The 23,881-nt window shown below is 40.4% G+C and overlaps 1 protein-coding gene across 4 annotated transcripts in view; it reads left to right on the top strand.

Moving 5' to 3' along the window:
* GABRG3 (gamma-aminobutyric acid type A receptor subunit gamma3) overlaps positions 1-23,881 on the top strand; it is an 803,787-nt gene that overhangs the window by 66,263 nt on the left and 713,643 nt on the right. For all 4 annotated transcript variants that reach the window (XM_073887389.1, XM_073887388.1, XM_025852098.2 and 1 more), the window contains exon 3: positions 9,515-9,582. In XM_073887389.1, the coding sequence (XP_073743490.1) occupies positions 9,515-9,582 (68 nt within the window). The remainder of the gene's footprint in view (positions 1-9,514; positions 9,583-23,881) is intronic.

Below are 23,881 nucleotides of genomic sequence, written 5' to 3'. Positions count from 1 at the left end.
TTTGAAAAAAGTGGATGGTATTTGGATGGGGATTGCATTGAATGTGTAGATTGCTCTAGGTAACATTGACATCTTCACAATAATGTTCTTCCAATCCATGAGCATCGAACGTTTTTCCATTTCTTTGTGTCTTCTTCAATATCTTTCATGAGTATTTTATTGTTTTCTAAGCACAGATCCTTTGCCTCTTTGGTTAGATTTATTCCTAGCTATCTTATGGTTTTGGGTGCAATTCTAAATGGGATCGACTCCTTAAATTCTCTCTCTTCTGTCTTGTTGTTGGTGTATAAGAATGCCACTGAATTCTGTGCATTGATTTTATATCCTGCCATTTTACTAAATTACTGTATGAGATGTAGCAGTATTGGGGTGGAGTCTTTTGAGTTTTCCACATAAAGTATCATATCATCTGCAAACAGTGAGAGTTTGACTACTTCTTTGCAGAATTGGATGCCTTTGATTTCTTTTTGTTGTCTGATTGCTGTGGCTAGGGCTTCTAATACTATGTTGAATAGCAGTGGTGATAGTCAACATCCCTGCCGCATTTCTGACCTTAGGGGGAAAGCTCTCAGTTTTTCCCCATTGACATTGATATTTGCTGTAGGTTTTACGTAGATGGCTTTTCTAATATTGAGGTATGTATCCTCTATTCCTATACTCTGAAGAGCTTTGATCAAGAAAGGATTCTGTACTTTGTCAAATGCTTTCTCTGCATGGCTTGAGAGGATCGTATGGTTCCTGTTCTTTCTTTTCTCAATGTATTTTATCACATTGAATGATTTGCGGATGTTGAACCAGCCTTGCAGCCCAGGGATGAGTCCCACTATATCATGGTGAATAATCCTTTTAATGTACTGTTGGATTCTATTGGCTAATATTTTGGTGAGGATTTTTGCATCCATGTTCGTCAAGGATATTGGTCTGTAATTCTCCATTTTGATGAGATGTTTGTCTGGTTTGGGGATCAGGGTAATGGTGGCCTCATAAAACGAGTATGGAAGGTTTCCTTCCATTTCTATTTTTTGGAACAGTTTCAGAAGAATAGGTATTAATTCTTCTTGAAATGTGTGGTAGAATTCCCCTGGGAAGCCATCTGGCCCTGGGGCTTTGTTTTTTGGGAGATTTTTGATGACTGCTTCAATTTCCTTAGTGGTTATAGGTCTGTTCAGGTTTTCTATTTCTTCCTGGTTCAATTTTGGTAGTTGATACATCTCTAGGAATGCACCCATTTCTTCCAGGTTATCTAATTTGCTGGCATAGAGTTGCTCATAATATGTTCTTACAATTGTTTGTATCTCTTTGGTGTTGGTTGTGATCTCTCCTCTTTCATTCATGATTTTATATATTTGGGTACTTTCTCTTTCCTTTTGATAAGTCTGGCCAGGGGTTTATTAATCTTGTTAATTCTTTCACAAAACCAGCTCCTAGTTTCATTGATCTGTTCTACTGTTCTTTTGGTTTCTATTTCATTGATTTCTGCTCTGATCTTTATTATTTCTCTTTCATGCTGGGTTTAGGCTTTATTTCCTGTTTTTTCTCTAGCTTCTTTAGGTGTAGGGTTTGGCTGTGTATTTGAGACCTTCCTTGATTCTTGAGAAAGGCTTGTATTGCTATATACTTTCCTCTTAGGTCTGCATTTGCTGCATCCCAAAAATTTTGAACAGTTGTGTTTTCATTTTCATTGGTTTCCATGAAGTTTTTAATTCTTCTTCAATTTCCTGGTTGACCCATTCATTCTTTAGTAGGATGCTCTTTAGCCTCCATGTATTTGAGTTCTTTCCGACTTTCCTCTTGTGATTGAGTTCTAGTTCCAAAGCATTGTGGTCTGAAAATATGTAGGGAATGATCTCAGTCTTTTGGTACCGGTTGAGACCTGATTTGTGACCTAGGATGTGATCTATTCTGGAGAATGTTCCATGGGCACTAGAGAAGAATGTGTATTCTGTTGCTTTGGGATGGAATGTTCTGAATATGTCTGTGAAGTCCATTTGGTCCAGTGTGTCATTTAAAGTCTTTATTTCCTTGTTGATCTTTTGCTTAGATGATCTGTTCATTTCAGTCAGGGGGGGTATTAAAGTCCCCCAGTATTATTGTATTGTTGTCAATGTGTTTCTTTGCTTATGTTATTAATTGCCTTATATAATTGGCTGCTCCCATGTTAGGGGCATAGATATTTACAATTGTTAGATCTTCTTGTTGGATAGACCCTTTAAGTAGGATATCGTGTCCTTCCTCTTCTCTTATTACAGTCTTTGGTTTAAAATTTAATTTGTCTGATATAAGGATTGCCACCCCAGCTTTCTTTTGGTGTCCATTAGCATGGTAAATGGTTTTCCACCCCCTCACTTTCAATCTGGGGGTGTCTTTGGGTCTAAAATGAGTCTCTTGCAGACAGCATATGGATGGGTCTTGTTTTTTAATCCAATCTGATAGCCTGTGTCTTTTGATTTGGGCATTTAGCCCATGTACATTCTGGGCAACTATTGAAGGATATGAATTTAGTGCCATTGTATTGCCTGGAAGGTGACTGGGACTGTATATTGTCTGTGTTCCCTTCTGATCTATGCTGCTAAGGCTTTCTCTTTGCTTAGAGGACCCCTTTCAATATTTCTTGTAGGGCTGGTTTCATGTTTGCAAATTCCTTTAGCTTTTGTTTGTCCTGGAAGCTTTTCATTTCTCCTTCTATTTTCAATAAGAGCCTAACTGGATATAGTATTCTTGGCTGCATATTTTTCTTGTTTAGTGCTCTGAAGATATCATGGCAGTCCTTTCTGGCCTGCCAGGTCTCTGTGGATAGGTCTGTTGCCAATCTAATGTTTCTACCATTATAGGTTACAGATCTCTTCTCCAAGCTGCTTTCAGGATTTTCTCTTTGTCTCTGAGTCTCGTAAGTTTTACTATTAGATGTCGGGGTGTTGACCTATTTTTATTGATTTTGAGGGGGCTTCTCTGTGCCTCCAGGATTTTGATGCCTGTTTCCTTCCCCAAATTAGGGAAGTTCTCTATTATAATTTGCTCCAATATACCTTCTGCCCCTCTCTCTCTTTCTTCTTCTGGGATCCCAATTATTCTAACGTTGTTTTGTCTCATGGTATCACTTATCTCTCAAATTCTTCCCTCGTGATCCAGTAGTTGCTCATCTCTCTTTTTCTCAGGTTCTTTATTTTCCATCATTTGGTCTTCTATATTGCTGATTCTCTCTTCTGCCTCATTTATCCTAGCAGTTAGTGCCCCCATTTTTTTTTGCACCTCATTAATAGCCTTTTTGATTTCGACTTGGTTAGATTTTAGTTCTTTTATTTCTCCAGAAAGGGTTTCTCTAATTAACTTCCATGCTTTTTTCAAGCCCAGCTAGTATCTTTAAAATCATGATTCTGAACTCTAGGTCTGACATTGTACTAATGTCTGTGTTGAGTAGGTCCCTGGCAGACAGTACTACCTCTTGTTTTCTTTGTTGAGGTGATTTTTTCCGTCTTGTCATTTTGTCCAGAGGAGAATAGAAAATGAGAGAACAAAATGCTAACAAGGTAACAATGTCCCCAGAAAATATGCTCTAAACAAATCAGAAAAGACCTGAAACCAGGGGAAAAGAAAGGGAAAGAAATAAAAAAGAAAGAGAAAAAGGAAAAAGATAAAAACAATAACAGAACAAAACAAAAAAAAACAGAATATGATAAAATATGATCAGGCTGGTGTATAGATCAGTGCCACACACTAGATTTTGGGTGTATTTTGGTCTGTTAGAAGAAAGTGCCTCCCAAAATTTTAAAGAAAGAAAGACTTATATATGTACAAAATAAGGGTTGATGATATGATGAAGGATGGAATATGACTATAAAGATGAAAATTATAAAAAAAATTTATAAAAGGATTTGATAAGTTGTTTGAAAAAAGAAAGAGGAGGGTTTACAAAAGAAAAGGTGGGGGGAGAGAATGTGATCAGGTAGGACACTAAAACAAAGCCATACACTAGAGATTTAGTGTATATTTTGATCTGTTAGAAGAAACTGTATATCAAAATTTTAAAGAGAAAACAACTTATATATATATGCCAAAAATAAGGGTAACTACTATGAAGGGATAGAATATGACTCTAAAAATGAAAAATAAAAATTTTTTTTATAAAGAGATTGATAGGGGCTCCTGAGTGGCTCAGTCGTTAAGCGTCTGCCTTCAGCTTAGGTCATGGTCACCGGGTCCGCTATCGAGCCCCACATCAGGCTCCCTGCTCAGCGGGGAGCCTGCTTCTCCCTCTCCCACTCCCCCTGCTTGTGTTCCCTCTCTTGCTGTGTCTCTCTCTGTGTCAAATAAATAAATAAAATCTTTAAAAAAAATAAAAATAAAAAGGGATTGATAAGATGTTGTTTGAGAAAAGGAAAAAGAAAATTTCATAAAAAAACAATTAACTTTGAAAAACTAAAGAATCATGGTGAAAAAGCCATGAATTCTATGTGCAGTATTCCCCTAGTGCTGGAGTTCTGCCATTTTTATTGATGGTGAACATGGTCTTGGCTGGCTGTTCTTGCTGATCTTCTGGGGGCGGGGCCTGTTGCTGTGGTTCCAAAATGTCTTTGCAGGAGGCGGAATTGCCCCGCCCTTGTCGTCTGGGCTAAGTAATCTGCTGGGGTTTGCTCTCGGGATCTTTTGTTCTCTGTAAGCTTTCGGTACAGCTTTGGAGGAGGAGGGTGAAAATGGCAGCCTCCCACTCTCCACCCTGGAGGAGCCAAGAACTGGGGCCCCCACTCCTCATGCGCCCCCAGAGAAAAGCAGTCAATCGCTCCCATCTCCCCGGTCTCTGGCCACACTCTATGCTCACCGAGCCTGTGACCGAGCATTTCTATCTCTGGCACCCGACTCGGTGTGGAGTCTCCAAACCCAGCAGATCCCTGCGGTGTGCTCCTGTGCTGCTCCTTCCAGGTGAGGAAGGGGAGTCTCCCCAGATCTGCCGCTTGTTGGGTCCCTGCTGGAGGAGCAGTGCCCTGACCTTGCCGTGGATCACAGTTTATGGTAATCCCGAGCTGAGAGCCTGCTCCTCGGCTCCGTCTCTGCACCCGGCTTCCCCGCTCCGATACCTGGGAGCTGTGCCGCACTCAGGCACCCCTGGTCTTTCTGTGACTCTGAGGGTCCTGAGACCACACTGTCCCGCGAGGGTTCCACCTCCTGCTTAGCCACTGGAGCGACGTCCCTCAGCGGAGCTGACTTCTAAAAGTTCCGATTTTGTGCTCCACTGCTCTATCACTTGCCAGAAGTGGCCGACGGAGGCCCCCTCCACTGTCTATCCTCCCGAATATCACCTCGGATTCACTTCTCCACACATCCTACCTTCCAGAAAGTGGTCGCCTTTCTGTTCAGAGAGTTGTTGCTATTCTTTTCTTCCATCTCCTGTTGAGTTCAGGTGTTCAAGATGGTTTGATCCCTATCCAGCTGAATTCCTAAGACCAGACGAAATCCAGGTTCCTACTCCTCCGCCATCTTGCTCCGCCTATCTGGGCCACATATCTTTCAAGGGAATGAATGTGGTTGATGCCTGTCACAGCTAACCCAGTGCATCTTTGCCACATTCCTTTATGCTTCACAGTTTATGAGTTTGTGATTCTTCTCAGACATACTCATTCCGAACTTAAAGGTAATAATGACATCCAAATAGGTAAGATAGAATTCAAATGAAGAATTGAAAAGTGAATATATTTTTGTGTGACACGTATGGGACCCAGTATCATCAGCCCTATTTTATACTTTTTTTCAATTGAATCTGCCTCCTTTCACTCAGAAAATCACATCCCCTCCCCCCTCTCTCCCCATTTCTAGCTTCTTTACCTCTGTGTAACTCTTCATCCTTCTACCAACTATCCAGAGCTTAATCTTTTTTTTATTGTGGTAAGATATACATAACATAAAATTTACTATCTTGGCCACTTTTAAGTGTACAGTTCAGTGCTATTGTATGCATTCACATTGTTTGCAACCATCACCACCCACCACTCATCTCCAGAACTCTTTTCATCTTGCAGGGCTTTAACTCTGCACCCATTAAACACTAACTCCTCACTCCTCCCTTTCCCAGCCCTTGGCAACCACCATTCTGCTTTCTCTCTCTGTGAATTTTACTACTCCAAGTACCTCATAGAAGTTGACTTACAAAGTATGTGTCTTTTTTGACTGAAGTATTTCACTTATTATAATATCCTCAAGGTTCATCAATGTTGTAACATGTGTCATTGTATTGTATATATGTATACATAAACACACATGGATATTTTAATTTTACATTTCATATTTATAATTTGAATATTATGATGTTTTGATATCTTAAAAACTTCTTGATTGAGGACAGACTGCTCCTCTGGGGCTAGCCAATTCTTAGAGATAGCAAAGGGCCTAGCCAGGAAGGAGTATACCTTTGGTATGCAGGCAAACCAGTCCAGAGCTGTAGTCGCTCTTTTTGGCCCTTACACTACAAGAAGCAATATTCTTCTGCCTTAATCATCCCAGGACCACTAGAAACCACTGGAATTATTCAAACTAGCCAATGTTAGTTGTCTATCCTGCCTTGCTGTGTCTCTCCCATGGAAACCCCATTTATGATCGTGGCATAAGTGCCTTCTCCCTCTACCTTGCCCTGGCTTCTGCCTCCTGACCACTCTGGTGTTTTTCTCATGTGGACCTGCAAGTCATATGTCCAGTCTCTAGGACTTGTGAATATAATAAACTTCGTTATTCTGAGCCTTTTCTCTTGTGGCTACATGTGACTAACCATCACATAAAAGAATATAAAACAGTCAGAATCTCCATCCTTTTTAAATCTGAACTATATTCCATATAAATATGCTACATTTGGTTTATCCATTTCTCCCTCTATGGGCACTGGGTTGCTTCTACCTGTTGGTTTTTGTGCATAATGGTGCTATGAATATGGGTGTACAAATATATGTCTGGTTTTAATTCCTTTGGGTCTATCGCCAGAAGTGGAATTACTGGGTCATGTAATTATATGTTTAATTTTTTTTGAAGAGTGCCATACTGTCTTCTACAGTGGCTGTATCATTTTACATTCCTACCATGTGCAAGAGTTTCAGTTTCTCCACATCCTTGCCACCACTTGTTATTTTCTGTTTTGTTGTTTTTCATGGACGTGAAGTGGTATCATAATGGAGGTGAAGTGGTATCTCATTGTGGTTTTGATTTACACTTCCCTAATGACTGGCGCTGTTGAGCATCTTTTCATGTGCTTAATGGTCATTTGTATATCTTTGAAGAAATGTCTAAGTCCTTTGTCCATTTTTAAATCAGGTTTTTTTTTGCTTATTTATTGTTGAGTTGCAGGAGTTCTTTCTCTGTTGTGGATTAACCACATATCAGATATGTGATTTGCAAATGTTCTCCCCCATTCTGTGGGTTGCCTTTCCACTCTGTTGACTGTGTCTGATATACAGAAGTTTTTAATTTTGATATAGTCTAATATATTTATTTATTTTTTGTTGCCTGTGCTTTTGGTGTTCATATCCAAGAAATCATTGTCAACTCTAGTGTCATGAAGTTTTCCCTCATGTTTTCTTTTAAGAGTTTTGTAGTTTCTGGTTTTACCTTTCGGTCTTTGATCCATTGCATGTGGATATCCAGTCTAACCAACACTATTTGTTGAAGAAACTGTCCTTTTCACATTTGAATGGTCTGGGCTCCCTTGTCAAAGATCATTTGTCAGGGCCTAATTTTGAGTCTTTGAATTATAAACCATGAGCCACCTGTGGCCAGGCTCTTTCCTGGGTGCCACTGTCAGAGCCAATTTCTTAAAAGCTCCTTTTACTTTAGCATGATGCTTCTTAAAAGAGCATTTGCTTAAAACAGTTAATTTTCCCCTGGTTTTGTGTGCACATGTGTGCATCCGTGTGTGTGTGTGTGTGTGTGTGTGTGTGTTTATTCCAAACCGTTATCCCTTAAAACTTTTATTGCACTATTGCACTTAATACTCATTTGGCACTTCCCACTTCAAGTTAAGGTTTTACGTCTGTAGGTCTTTTTTAATTTAATGAGAGTAAGAGCTCTGGAAGCCTAAACTCTAATACCATAAAACAGCCAGAAAAGTCTCTTGCAAAAAAGTAGGTTCTCAACTGACTGACTTAACCAGGCTTTTGAATGACATCACCAAAGGTTATTGCGGTGTCTGGGGACAGAAAACTTGCTGAATCCATTGAAGTTGAAGAAAGATGCTACTTACTATTTATAGTAGTTAACAAATCTGTCTAAAATGAAGAACAGTCCTTTTAGGAAATGTAAGCACTATATACATAATACATAGAATTGTGTTGGGGTGTTTTCCAAAATGCCAACCGCTCTTTGATGCCAATATGACTTGGTTGTCCTGAAAGATGTTAGAGTGGTTGGCTCAAATTCATAATCATTGTTTTCATTTTCATGGAGGTCTGGAAAATGTGGCTCAGGCAACAGACTGCTGGGTATGCAATTTAATGAGATTGTGAGCTCAGAAGTACCCCTCATAGTTCGGAAAGTAGAGTGTGGAAGTCCATTTGTGAATGATTGGTTATTTAGCAAAACTGAAGGAAGCTTATCGAAATAATTGCAGATACAAACACTCTTGTATCTGAAATGATTTGTTTTATATGCAAAGGTTCAGAGTCTTTCTCCTTTTCCTCTGGGGAAGAAATATTCTGAAATTGGTGCTGTGATTCACTTTATCAGTTGCTAAGTTCAGAGAAGAGAACCTCCTTCTTTTCAGAGGGCATGAACCCCTGACTCAGAGGTTGGCCGGCTCTGCAATCTCATTATTGGTTTTCTTTAAGGGGAAATGAGCCAATTTTACCTGTGATGCACAATGTTGGATTACAATCTCTCATCTGTACATTCTATGCCCTCGTAGTTGAAATTGTAATTCCTTGACTTACAAAAGTGTTATTTATTTTTTAACTATAGGATTTTAAATCTGTGATACGTGTATGTGTCTTTAGGTTTTCCAATAACAATAATCAGTATTCCTTATTCTTCTCTAATGCATACACTCTCCAATCTTTGCTTTGAGTCACCTTGCTTTAGAACAATTAAGAAGTCAGGTGATGGATAAGGGACTGGAGCTGTATCTGATATTACTCATCACTGGGGGTTTGGCTTTATAGAAAACGTTGACATTAAGTTGCTTATGCAGTGTCTTTTACCATTTAACATTTATTGTCTTATATTTTCTTTGCCATATAATCAGCTTAACAAATATTGCAGGATATCTTTACAGTCATCTATTCCTGGCAACTTGCAATGTATAAATGTCCTGTTTTCCAAGAATTTGTTAAATACCAGTAAGAATCTCTAATCCTTTGAGAATTTTAAAAAAGGAAGAGAGGCAGGGTTTGAATTGCAACTACAAGGCAAATCCAAAAAAAAAAAAAAATCCACCACTTTTCCACATAGCCATGAGGTGTCAGTGCATGAGTCAAAGGAAGTTGAATACTGCTTTCCTCAGTCTCTCTGGCACAAGGTGTTAACACACGTGTATTTTTCTCCACAGTAAAACCGACTGTAATTGACGTTGACATCTATGTTAACAGCATTGGTCCTGTTTCATCAATAAACATGGTAAGAAGCTCTTTTCTGATTTGAAGACCTTTATATCAGTTCTTACTTACATTCTTGTCATGAGTTTCTGTTCAAGATTTATCATGCAGGCTTAAACTCACAATGGACTTCTTAAATCTATAGCAGCGATTGGTAGTTTAAATATTGAAAATGATTTTAAAAAATCAAGGAGTGGAGTTTGTGACCCTAGTAGTGAGACATGGCTCTAGTGTTTAAAAGGCATCTCATCCAAACCTTCTCCACACACATATTTAATGCACATAGATTTTCGGATAAGATTATTTGCAATTAGGCAGTCATTGGCTATATCTGATTTCATTAATATTAAGGATAAATATAAATGACAGCTTTTTAACTTTTGGTTCGGTTTTTCAAGACCCCAGAGAGCTGCCTTTTAGTGTTTCTTAGGAAAGGATCTGAGATTACCCAGTTTATACTTTGCTCTTCAGTTTGAACTCGGGGGATAAATAAACTGCCTTATTTTTATTTGTTTATTTATTTTTGGCAGGAGAAAGTATGGCATCAAGTATATGATTTTCCTGAGTAGGGTATTTTCACAGATTTAGAAGCAAAATGAGCTCCAGAAGTAACTGCAGTGTGAAAGAAGGCCTTCCCTGTAAAAAGTGCTTAGCTATGAAGAAAGTGTTGGAATGCTGGAATACATTAGCATAAAAGTGTCCCATGAGGTGTTGCAGGCCGTGATGTGGCTCCCTGAGAGGCGTATGCAGGGTTCCAAGAGCACACATTGGCATTTGTGGACCCAGTGATGGCAGAAACTCTTGTATGCTGGGGGGCTTCTTTGTATTTTACTGCTGCACACTGGCTCCTGGATTTGGGGGAGGTGAGGATGAGGGTGGGGAATTGCCAAAATGCTGACTTAGATGTTATCTTTTCATTGCAATGTTCTGTAGATAGAAATAATCTCTCCAGAATTAGTAGCAAAATCAGTTCTTTTCATTGCCAGATATTAAAAGTGTTTATCTTTTCTCTGATGATATAAAATTTTCTATGTAGGGGTAAAATTATATTTATGGGTGACTCACATAAAAAAAACATGTTATCCATAAATTGGGGATGTGGCACTGGCAAAGAAGTGAAATGAATAAAAGAGAATTCAGTTCACACAGCCTATGTGTTGCTGATTGTAAAATGTAAATTGTAAATGTAATATTCCCTTTCTTTGCTATATAATTATTCAGTTGACCGTGTAAAGACTATCATCACTTCTTAGTTCATTTGTTTCTTATTCTGGAGTTTTATTTTCTTACATCAGTTCCACATTATTCATCACCCTATGTCTAACATTAATTTATATCTAACACTAAAAAAGAAGTGCCTCCACAGAGATATAGTTACAAAATTATTTTAGAAACAGGTGCTTGCATTTATATATCTTAGGGAATTTCATGAACTCCTGTAGCTTTGATACCTACTCAGTGCCCAGGATTAAGCTTTGCTATTGGAATTGATAGAAATTTCTGCCTGGAAGTCATAGGCTTCACAGGAGGAGGCTAAGTAAGTGATAGTCACCCACGGAGTGATAAGGACTCTGCTAATGGGCAAGCCCCCTCTTGGGAAAGCTGGTAACATTTGGAGTAGATTTCTCTGATGAGGTCTCAATCTGAAACTTGATCAATAGGCAGGTGTTTGCCAAGTGGGACAGCATGGGGAAGTCCTCAGTAGCAGTCAGGAACACAGGTGTGTGACCTGATGGAAGGAATGGGGACTAGTGTGTTGTTTGAAAAGCCAAGGGAATGGGGTGTGGCTAGACAACACTTTGGACCTGCCTGGGACTGAGGCCCTGAAGCCTTTATGAAGAGTTGGGCTTCATCCTTGGGCAGACCTTGGCATTTGGAAGTGTGCAGACCCACTTCCATCTAAGATATGTATGGGTCAAATTTTGTGAAATTGGTTTGTATCTAGCAAAGATCTCTATTCAGACCCCTTCCTCCAGGGAAGAGAGAGCACGCGCAATTACATGGCATAGAACTGACAGTGAAAAAAAAAGAAGATAGCAGGAGGGAAAGAATGAAGCGGGGGAGATCCGAGGGGGAGATGAACCATGAGAGACGATGGACTCTGAAAAACAAACTGAGGGTTCTAGAGGGGAGGGGGTGGGAGGATGGGTTAGCCTGATGATGGGTATTAAAGAGGGCAAGTTCTGGGTGTTATACGCAAACAATGAATCATGGAACACTACATCAAAAACTAATGTGTGATGTATGGTGATTAACATAACATAATCATAAAAAAAGAACATCATTATTTAAAATAATTTACTCTGATCCCTTCATCAAGAGGGGATGAATGATCTTAAATGGTCTGAGATGTTGTAAGACCTGAGAAAAATACATGAGCATCAAAACCATATATGTTCTGTGGCAGACACACCAAAATACTGCTGTTAGATTTTTAATAAGTGAGATTGAGTAGAAAGCTTTTCCAGTTAACCTCCCATTTGAAAAAATAGCTTGAATATCTTGAAAATTCATTTGGTTCAATTTTTCTTTCTTTCTAGGCGTTATCTACTGCAGTGAAAGGGGAGGCCAATAAATGTTGGTTGCCTTTTATTGATGAAAGTGAAGCAAGTATCTAGACAACAGTGGGCAAGCTGAACAATAGGAAATGCATTGCTCTGGAAATAGTGACATGTTTATAGACCGTTCTCAGCAGAACTAGAGTTGTCTAAGCTGTCCCCCTGTCTGCTTCCAAGAGGAATATTAATGTACTACTAACATACGTCAGCTAAGCAAAGCATAAAGGGTAGACAAAGTTTTAATAGATAGATAGATAGGCAAATGCTTGTTTTATAGATAGATAGATCAATTGATCAATCTAGGTATACACAGGTACATTTAGATATTCAATTCCTATGTTTCTGGGGTGAATTTCTCTATTTCCATCTTTGTTCATTCAGTAAACATTTGACATACGACTACTGTGTGTCATGCATGGTGCTGGGTGCAGGTTAAGACAAAGATGAGTGGGAGGAGCAAGTCGAGATTCATAAACAAACCATCATGCTACATAGGGGGCCAGAGCAAAGATAGATTCAATGCCAAGTGTCCCCAAAGGGGATTATCCCATAGCCCTGAGGGGTGTTTCAAGAGGCTCATGAATCAAAAGCTTCTGAATTGCTTTTTTTAAAATTTATATATTTATTTTTTAAAAAGACTTATTTTTTTAGAGCAGTTTTAGGTTCACAGCAAAATTTAGAGGAAGGTACAGAGATTTTTCCATATAACCCCTGTCTTCACACATGCGCAGCCTTACCCCATATGAACACCACCTCCCCTCAACCAGAGTGGTACATTTGTTACAATCAGTGAACCTATATATTGACTTCTTTATCAGTCAAATATCCTAGTTTACATCAGGGTTCACTCTTGGTGGTGTACATCGGTGGATTTGGACAAATGTGTGAGGATGTGTCCACCATTATAGGATCATACAGAATAGTTTTACTGCCCTAAAAACCCTGTTTGTCAGTTGCTTCTTGAAGGATGAGTATTTCTAACCTTTGTGCTCCAAACTTGAAAACGTCCAAACTTCGAAATTCTGCTTGGAAGTCAAAAGGATAAAGGGGTTCTTCTCACATTGCTGAAATCATCACATACATCCACTCTGTAACACCAAATAATGTAGTTTCAAAAGAATGTAAAGTGCTTCAAAGTGGACCTCATGAGAAGTAGAAGCAATTTAAAAGTAGAGAGTTGATGGTGTAAGTGGGTATTGGGAATTGGGTCAGCAATAATAATAAAAAGAAGAATATGAGAGAGACCAAAGCAATCAAATTAAATAATCTATTATGGGGAAAAAAGTACAATTTAGAGATGTATGTGGGATTTAACATATACATTTTTATTTGGGTTTTGACTGTGATGCTAAAGCCTGATAAAATTATGGCTTCCTCCCACCAAATATTCATTTAACAACCGAGAAAAGAGAGAAAACAATTATTTCTACTCCTTTTTCCTCTCTTCCCTCCCACTTTTCTGTTTCTTCTATTGATACTATTAATACTTAAGATTTAGTTTCAGATATTCTCTCCGCTAAATAAAAATGAAGTTGCATTTCAGTCTGTTGTTTAATAGACTGATTCTCATTGTCTTGTTTATCCTGGAGTTGTTTATGCTTTTTCTAGTTATTGAGAAGATTAGAAATGGTTCACACATGTTGAGGAGAATCTTTTTTTACAATCTTTAATCACATTCTCTGTCTTTGTCACTACAGGATATCTAAATATGCACAATTTTTTTAATTAAAAAATTTATTTATTTGAGAGAGAGCAAGAGAGAGAGCACAAGGGGGCTGGGGAGTGGCAGACGGAGAGGGAGAAGCAGACCCCCTGCTGAGCAGGGAGCCCTATGCGGAACTTGATCCCAGGACCCTGGGATCATGACCTGAGCTGAAGGCAGATGCTTAACTGACTGAGTCACCCAGGTGCCCCTAAATGTGCACAATTCTTAATAGAAATTGTGCATCATTTATTTCAAGACTGGGAATCTGAAGATCAGGACAGCTTGCACATTTATTTTTGAGAGTGATCACCATAAGCAACATTTTAGGAAAGGAAAAAAGAAAACTAATGCTTTGATACCTACTCTGTGGTATCGACCTCAACTCCTTTGATCTTCACAAGGTCATGGTAGAGAAGATACTGCTCTTTTCCACGTACTGTGTTTGTAATGAGTATGTGAAGCTCTTGAAGATGGAGATCCCGGAGCAATGGTTCCAACTATGACCAACTGCACTTCTGTAGTCAATATCAAAATACAGCTGCAGCACTTACGGAGTTTCAGCTTTAATTTGGAAGTTGAGATGGTAAAGACTCAGAGTGAGTGTAATGTTAGAATTGTTTTCCTTTTTTAAAAAAAATTAATAGACTTTATTTTTTTAGAGCAGCTTTAAAAATATTTTCTCAGCTTTGTTGAGATACAATTGACATAAAACAGTGTATAAGTTTATGGTTTACAGCTTGGCAATTGGATATATGTACACTGCAAAATGATTACCACAATAAGGTTAGTTAACACCTCTATTACCCCACATAGTTATTCCCCCTTTTTTGTGATGAGAACTCTTAAGATCTAAGCAACTTTCAAGTATATAATATAATACAATATTATTAACTATACTCAGCATGCTGTATGTTAGATTCCCAGAACTTACTCATCTTGATGCTGCAGGTTTGTACCATTTGAGCAACATTTCTCCATTTCCCCCACTCCCAGCCCCTGACAGCCACGATTCTACTGTTTCTATGATTTCTGTTTCTTTAGATTCCACATATAAGAATATCATACAGTATTTGTCATTCTCTGACTCACATAATGTAGCATAATTTTAAATTTACAAAAATTGGGCAGAAATCACAGAGAGTTCCCATATGGGCCTACACACACACACACACACACACACACACACACACACACACGCCCCTTTTCCTATCATTAACATCTCATTAGTATGGTACATTTGTTACAATTGATGAAAGAATATTGATATATTATTATTAGCTGAAGTCTGTAGTTTTTATTAAGGTTCACTTTTGGTGTTGTACGTTCTATGGGTTTTCACCAATGTGTGATGACATGTATCCACCATTGTTGTATCACATAAAAATATTTTCACTGCACTATCAATCCTCTGTGCTCTACCTGCTCATCCCTATGCTGTAACCTCCAGCAACTACCGATCTTTTTACTGTCTCCATCAGTTGCCTTTTCCAGAAAGTCATACAGTTAGAATCCTAGAGAATGTAGCCCTCTCAGCCTGGCTTTTATTTTTTGCCTTTATTTTTAAGAGAACTGGTACTAAGTCATCTGAGGAAATCCAAGACACATAGTGATTGAGTCAATGTGATGTGACTATACTAGCTGGTTGTGATGACGTGTTACCTAGAAATGAAGGGGGCCTCTGTACAGGTCTTGAGGACAGGTCACACATCACCAGAATATGCTCCATGCCTAAAATTATAAAACTTGTGGGAGGACATGCAGCCAGGAGGGGAAGGTGGGGAATGTGGGCTCGTAAAGCTTGTTGTGACGTCTGTGAACCTCATCCCACCTCCTCTTGCTGTTGGCTGAAGTTTTAAGAGGTGAAGTCAGGTGATCACGTGGAATCATGGAAGCCCAGAAAGGAGGAAGGTAAATTCCATTACAGAAAGATCTGTTATTACTACAGGTTGCCCATTGCTTCATAAAACTTTTCTGAAGGCATCTAAGCTCAGGAAAGTCCAAAGGAAGGGAAGGATGCAGTGCCCTGGAGGCGCCCTTGTTTTGGTTTTCTTTGCATTTATCCTGCTCACAATTCATAGCAGTTTTGCATCTGTACTTTGATACCTTTCATCAGTTTTTTTTTAAATCTTGGCCATTATTTCTTAAAATCTGGCTTCTGCACCATTCTTTCTCCCTCTTCACTCTCTAATACTCCAATCACATGCATGTTAAATGTTTCCCCCACATTCCACTTGTCCCGTATGCTTGTGGCCTTTTTGACATCCCTTTGGTCCATGCTTCTGTCAGTGGAAAAGCTTCCAGCCTACCTTTCAGCAAATCGTCACTCCTCATCGGTGTCCAGTTATCTCTGAAAGCCATTTGTTGAGTTCTTAATTTCAACTCTAAAATTTTAATTTGGTTGTTTCTAAGTTAGTTCTCTGGTGAAATTCTCCATCTTGCAATCTGTTTCCTTGAACACATTAATCATTAAATGTGGCTGATAGCTGCAAGATCTGGCTATCCATGGCACCAGTTTTATTGCCTGTTTTGTTAATTGGCCCCATTTTCCTGGTGTGCCTGATAATTTTGATTATGTGCAGAAACTTGTGGAGGCTTCAGGTGATGTTCCCTCTCATGTCTGGACATCACAGCTGATGTGGTCTGGTCTTCAGTCTTACCAAGGCACAGTTGGGCTCTGTTTCTCTCCTACTCCAGGGCATAGCTCCCCAGGAGTCCCAATTGAGGTCCTGGGATGCTTCCCAGGGCCCCCCCAAAAAGATTCTAAACTCTAGTTTTTATATTTTTGGCACAAGAAAATAGCTGACAATTCTGCTCTTCTTTTTAAGCTGTTTTTATGACTGCTTTTTAACTTTTCTATGAGGTCTAATCAGTAAATGTATTGAGGGCAAATGAGTGTTGTATGGCTCACTTCCCCATCATTTATCTTCTCTGAAATCTTAGCCTCTTGTATATACCATATATACAAAGGAATATTACTCAGCCATGAGAAAGAATGAATACCCACCATTTGTATCGACATGGATGGAACTGGAGGGGATTATGCTAAGTGAAGTAAGTCAAGTAGAGAAAGACAATTATCATATGGTTTCACTCATATGTGGAACATAAGGAATAGTGCAGAGGACCACAGGGAAAGGGAGGGAAAACTCAATGGGCAGAAATCAGAGAGGGAGACAAATCATGAGAGACTCTGGAATCTGGGAACCAAATTGGGGGATATAGAAGGGAGGGGGTTGGGGAGGATGGGGTTATCGGGTGATGGATCTTAAGGAGGGCACATGTAGTGATGAGCACTGGGTGTTATACGGAACTAATGAATCATTGAACACTACATCAAAAAGTAATGATGTACGATATGCTGGCTAATTGAATGTAATAATTAAAAATAAATAGATAAATAAATAAATAAATAAATAAAGACTTTTTCAACCTGAGATCCAGCAAGCCTCATTCTGTAGCAGGTGCCCACTTGACTGTGAGTCCTGAAGCCAACACCCACATCTCTTTTTGGTTCCCTTGGTATTTAGTCCAGATGCCCTGATAAGTATGTGTCAAATGAATAAAAGGACAAAAATCATTTTCACCCTCTGTTTCTCCACATACATACCCATTAGTATATCTTTATGTGTGAAAACATACATCCTTCACACCATACACTTTGCCATGTCATTAGGTTACAATTTTATTAGTTAATAGACTAACTTCTCTTTAGCAATATTAGCTAACACTTTTCCAGTACTTCCACGTTGCAAGAAATTAATCCTGACAATAAACCTATGAAGGATATTAATATCATCACCCAAGCTATGGCTAATGGAGCTAAAGCTTAGAATCCTCATGTTCCATCTCAAAGGCTGTCCATCTGAAAGATGGCAGAACAATCACTCACCCTTTGAAGTAAAAAGGAAATCAGTGTGAGCTATCCTAACAGGCACATCTTAAATGTAAAATCTGTGCATTTTAAGTTTATACCATATGTCTTATTTCTTTGTTCTCTTGTGTCTTGGAACTTTTTACCATTTTATACAAAATGTTATTAGAGATATTACCTGGTAGGATGGGGCATTCATGTGCATTGTGTGAATGGATGTGAATTTTTCAGTGACTTAAGAACAGTGAAATATCTGTAATGACAATAAAACATCTGTCCTTTGTTAGTGGTGATCTTGCATACAAACTCCTTTAAATGTATGAGTAGTTTCTTATTTTTTTTCTATTGAACTTTTCCATTTCTGTTGCATATTTCATAATTAATATCTGTCCTTCTTCACAATATGGGCTCCATGATGTACCTCTGAAAAGAGCATCTTCTTTTTGTTGTATATAAAAACCATTTTCTGAAAGGGTGGGCCATTGAATTGGGACTCACTATTAAAGAATCTGAAGAAGCTCTTGCATCTTACCTTGATTAAGTGCCCACAAGTCTTCACACAGGTCCAGCTTGCCTAGAGGCAGGAAATAGCACTCAGTTTGTTGTGGCCTTATTTTACACCTGTGGCAGGATCAGAAGGACAGACGTGTTGTGCTGAGGTGTTGCTACAGGTAGCAGGGTACAATTATTGGCTCCTAAGGTCACATGTATCTTTCAGAGAAGTCCTTCCTGTAGGATTGTGGAGGATGACAGTAGGGGCTAACAAGACTGAGTTAGGGAGATCTCTGAGGATTGCTATGCAAGTCTAGGGTGAGAAATATGAGTCCTGAACCTGAATAGTGGTGGTAGGATATAGAGGTGAGTGTGGACCTGAGAAATGTAAATTCCGAGACATGATGATTGGCCTCATGTAGGTATTAAAGAATGGCAGAAGTCAGGGTGACTCACAGTCTAACAGAGTTCGTTAATCCAATAAATATTACTGAGCACCCACTATGTGCCAGATGCTGAGACAGGTAATGGGACACAATGTTTGTGTAATAAACTGCAAAAGGCCACAGTGTTTATGCAAGTTCAATTCCTATAGCATAAAACATTGAACAAACACAAGCACTATGGCTTCAATTTGTGGGCAGGTCCACAAAGAAGTTAAACACATGGATGTGACCACACACTCAAGGTTTCCTTTTATGAGAGTGGAGAGAGCTAGATATGCTTGCTTATTGATGCCAGATCACAGTGGGGGCTTTGTAGAACACAGTAAGGTGTTTGGACCTTATTCTAGGTTCAGGAGGAAACCTATGGAAGTTACTAAACAGGTAAATTATGTAGCTTATCTTTCAGAACTACTAGTGCTGTACCCTGACTATGCAAAGGGTTGAAAGGCCAGCTTTACCCTTGTCACCCAGTTCCCTGGAGGCAGCATATAGCATCTACAAATCTTGTTAATGAGGCCTGTGATGGCCTAATTGTATCTCCCCCGTCAGGTCCCCCCTACTCAAATTCATTATTGAAGTCTTTTCCCCAAGTACATCAGAATGTGACCTTATTTGGAAATAGAGTCATTGTAAGTGTAACTAGTTACTGAAGTAGGGTGGGCCCTAATCCAACAAGACTAGTGTTCTTATAAAAAGAAAATTTGGACACAGGCATGCACATAAGGAGAACACCATGTGAAGATGAGGGTAGTGATCTATAAGCCAAGGAATGCCAAAGATGGCCAGCAAGCCCCCAGCAGCTAGGAGAAAGGCCAGGAATAAGGTCTCCTTCACAGGCTTCTGAAGGAATTGACCCCAATGCCACCTTGATCTTGGGCTTCCACCCTCCAGAACTGTGAGATGCCCCATTCTGTTGTTTGAGCCACCCAGGTTGTGGTACTTCATTGTGGCAGCCCTAGCAGGATAAGACAGGGCCCATCCCATATTTTTCAGGTTCTGGTCATTTATAAGAGGTTGTCACTTTCCATGTGACACTGACTTGCTGCTTCAAGGAGGCTGTAGTTCCCCCACTACATTACCCCTTTCTCAGGACTCAGCATCACAAACAGGGATGACTGACAGGTCAGTGGAAGCAGGCGTAGCTTCCCTCTTTGTATAGCTACTCCCCTAGCCAGGTTGTATTTCATATTATATTACTGGTCTGGGACAGTCCTAGGAAGTAAGAATTATTGTTCCACTTAATAATGAAGAGCACAAGACCCACCCACAGAGAATAAGTAGAAGGAGGACTTGAAGGCAAGGCTGGTTCTAGAGGTGTGAATGGTGCTTCCTGAATCTCCCATTCTGAGAAACAAAGCTGTTCACTGGTTCTGCAAGAGCCATAGCTGGGAGCTGTGACCATTCTTCAGCTCACCAGCAATGAGACTTCCTAAGTGGGCAAGGAGGGTGTCAGGGTGGGTCACTGGACATGACCCATGGCTGTGAGGGATTATACAGAAGGGAGAATCGCAGTCCACCCCCCACCCCACCTCGCCAGGATGGCACCCACTGGTGTCAGTCCCTCATGGCCAGTGTGCCCCATTTCACACTTTGAGTGAGATCTGCAGGGGTTGTGAATCCCAAGGTCAACATGAACATCATATATTATGGCACCCGTATCATTGCTGTGGCCAGGACACCTCCACATAAGTGATAACCACTTATTTTTACATCTCTCTTTCCCATGAGACTCAGAAGTCCCCCAGAGCATGGATTTGTGTGTCTGTCATCCCCTGACTAGCACAGATGCAGGACTCAGAGAAAACTTGCATTCGGTGGGTGGGGTGGTGTGGATGAATGATAGAATGAATGAAGCACTCTGAGAACAGAATTGTGGGGGTAATATTTAGGGATGTGCATTCTGGAGCGCAAGACCTTTAGCATCTAGTTCACTAACAAACCCTAGCATCTGCATGATGCCAGGCACAGAACACTAAATACTGGTGTTGACTGGAAGTCACACCTTTATCCTTTGAATCTAGGTTTAAGAGGCCCCGAGTTGTAGGCTGCTTGCTCATCCTTGTGCCTCTTCCAGTACCTGCCGTGATGCTGGTCATGTATGGGTCTATGTTAGGTGGGTATGTGTGTGCCGAGCCTCACTGACCCAGTTGGAAGGAAAGAATCAACAACACCTGTGTTGGGAAAATGGGAAGAAATGCGTTCGCCTGTGGCTCTCTCCAGGTACTACTCAGTCAGTTTAAACTACTAGAATGATTTGGATTCTTGGAAAAAATGCTGCAATTCGAAACCATGTCAGTCAAATACCATTTTCCTGAAAGTCACAATGCTATGACTGGGGGTTATTTCCCCACTAAAGCATCTGATATTCTGATAATTTTTGTTTCATAAAAATAACCACAAACATCATTTCAAATCAGCTACAATGGAAGTAACTTACATTGTGCAGTCAGGAATTTCCTGAAGTTTGTAGAAACCACCTGGAATATTATGAATAACATAGCACTGTGCTCAGGGCTTCACTCAGTTGTGACATTCTAGACCCAGGCCTTACCACTCCCCAGGCCCAGACATTTCCTGTGTGGTGAGGCTAACAGAATGGCCTGGACAGTAGAAGCTTCATGAAACCTGTTGATAACTTTCCCACTTTGGAGCGACTGCCATGCTCTCCCCAGTATCATTCAGGGTGTGGGGGGTGTGAGCAGTGCAGTGTGGACAGTCAGGAGTGCTTGGAGCTTGGCCCTCCCAAGGGCAGATCACTGGTGCAAAGGGAGCAGGAAATGTCCAGAGAAAGAGGAAAATGTGTGCATATGTTCTCTTCCTCATTGTGAAGAATAAGGGGATGAGCAAGAGAGGCTGACCTTTGGAGAAGATGCCATGCTTTCCCCCTGTGTTTCTAGGACTGCACGTGACAACAGAGAACACCTTGTTTGCTTGCGGGCTGTCAGCCACTCACACACCCCGACACAGATCCAGGCTCCAGCAGCAGTTGTCTGGCCTCTCTTGTCCCAGCTCATTTTCCTCCCGTCCAGGCTAGCCGTGGCAGGAGCGCTTCATGGGCTCCCTTACCCACCTCCTGTCCTTTTCCCTCCCCCATTCACGGCTCTCCTTCTGCTCCCTCGAACTTTGCTCCAGGAACTATTTTCTTTGATTGTATCTTTGATCTCTTCTGCTCTCTCTTCAGGCTCCCACCTGTTTTCTCTGGGCTACTTCAGTTTCCTGACTGGCTTTCCTGTGTACAGTATTTTTTCTCTCCCATGTCACCTTCACACAGGTGCCCCAAGCTGTCTTCCTGGAGGTGAAACTCAGTTCACTGCTCCTCTGTTGGAACACCTTGTGCGGGTCCCAGGTGTCTGTGGAATAAAGGCTCCCCAGCCAGCACCATGGGTCTTGTACAGTTTGCCTCTAGCCTCTTTCAGCCTCACTACCCACTGCAGTCCCAGAAACATGATACGTTAGGCATGCTGAACTAGCAGTGTTACCCCCAATTTCCCATTCCTAGCTCAGGCCTCTGCTCATCCTGTTCCTCTCCTGGAATGACTGTCCGGTTTTTCTTTCCATAAAGATCACATTCACTCGTCAAAGCTCGAACACTCTGAAGACACCTCACCACTGCCATTCAGTGGGTTCCTTTTTTGCTTCTACTAGTGCAGTAAAAAAAAAAAGCAAACACAAAAATCCTCAATTGTGGCACTCACCACGTGCTTCTTTATATTCCTACTAGGGGAATATATGTCTGACCCCTAACATTTTTAACTGCTTCAGGAGTTCAGTTCTTGGGAACTGGTTTTGTTTTGTTGTTTTTGTCTCTTACTGTCATTTTCCAGAGTTCTGTGCACATAGAAGAGGATTAATAAATGTGTACAGGTTTGTGAAATTCAGTTGTAAGAAAATAATCAAGTGGGAAGGATGTAATAAATAGTAAGAATTAATTCAGCTTTGAAATTAAAGAGAAGTTATTTTTAAATATAGGTGTCTTATTCAAGACTAGTCCTGAGAAACTCCCATTGTGGAGTTCCCTTACACTTACATAGCCACTTACCTAAGAGAATCTGCTTCTAGTTGTACCTTTTCAAGAAGTTCTTCCTTATTTAGACACTTTCATCCCCCTTTGAGCTTCTGCCATCCTCACATGGTTCAACTTGGTTCTCATGTCCTTGCTGACTCTGCCAGGTCTTTCCTTTGGTCGTACAGCTGCCCCACTGTGCATGTCCCCGCACTTGGTGTTGCCCCGCAGCTCACAGCAGCAGAACAGAGCCGGGCCAGTTAGGAAGAGGTGCATGTCCCAGGCAGGTTGGGAGTCCAGCTTATCCACCACTGGATAACTCATTTGCTGAGTTCACTGCTCTTAGGCTGACAGGCAGGCACCTAGGGCTAGGAAGATCCTGAGACACACTCCAGTCTGCATAAACCACATTGCCCACTCTTTCTTCGTCCACCCAAGAATGCCTGAAATCTTGCAAGAGGATAGAACTGGAATGAAGCAAACGGCTGGGCCTTGGAGGCAAGCAGGTTGTACCTCCACTCCCAGAGGGCAGAGCCGGCTGCTCCCAGGTCACTGAAGGGCCCAGTGGAAACCAAGGTGCTGGGGCAATGTTAGGGAGAAGAAACATTCATGAAGTGTCCTTTTTGATCTCTTCTAGAGTAAATGTCCTACAGTTTCATGAGCCTATGACACAAAGGGGAAATTCTATAATACTGAAAAAAACTCTTTTAAAATTTCCTACCAACAATTAATTGTGTCAATGATTTGCAATCACTCACCTTTTGTTTCTAGACTCTAATCTGCCCATCCTTCTCTTTCACAATATTGAAGTCTAAAGATAGACTCGTCCTTGGAGCTATGCAAGGAAATGAAAATGAATTATCAAAGAAAACAGTAAAATTCTGTTTTCCTTTCTTTTCTTTTGGCTTCAAAGTTACAAATTAGAGATTTCAAGAAAGACATTTGAATGAGGAAAGCAATTAAAGTTTAAGCTTTTAAAAGGAATTTACATGAGATTAAAAAAAAGTGACCCTGTGAATTCAGTTTCCCTTTCTTCCTCCTTCTGGAATTGTCCAGTCTTCTCTGAATAACTCAGTTTTGATGAAATTGACCAGCAAGACCCCTTCTCTACGAGGAGTGGACCTTTCTATCAGGTGCACTGACAGGTGAAACCTCTTCCAGCATCCAGTATTTAAGGAGCATCTGTAGACTATATTTGCTGAAAATCTCTCTGTCTAGCAGTGCTGGGCAGACTAAAAGCCACAGA

Source organism: Callorhinus ursinus, unplaced genomic scaffold, assembly GCF_003265705.2.
Source record: "Callorhinus ursinus isolate GAN/ISIS: 27379988/994484 unplaced genomic scaffold, GSC_fseal_2.0 scaffold78, whole genome shotgun sequence".
In the NCBI taxonomy this organism is placed as follows: Eukaryota; Metazoa; Chordata; class Mammalia; order Carnivora; family Otariidae; genus Callorhinus; species Callorhinus ursinus.
Note: the sequence above shows the minus strand (reverse complement) of the source record. Positions and strands in the feature narration are given on the sequence as shown.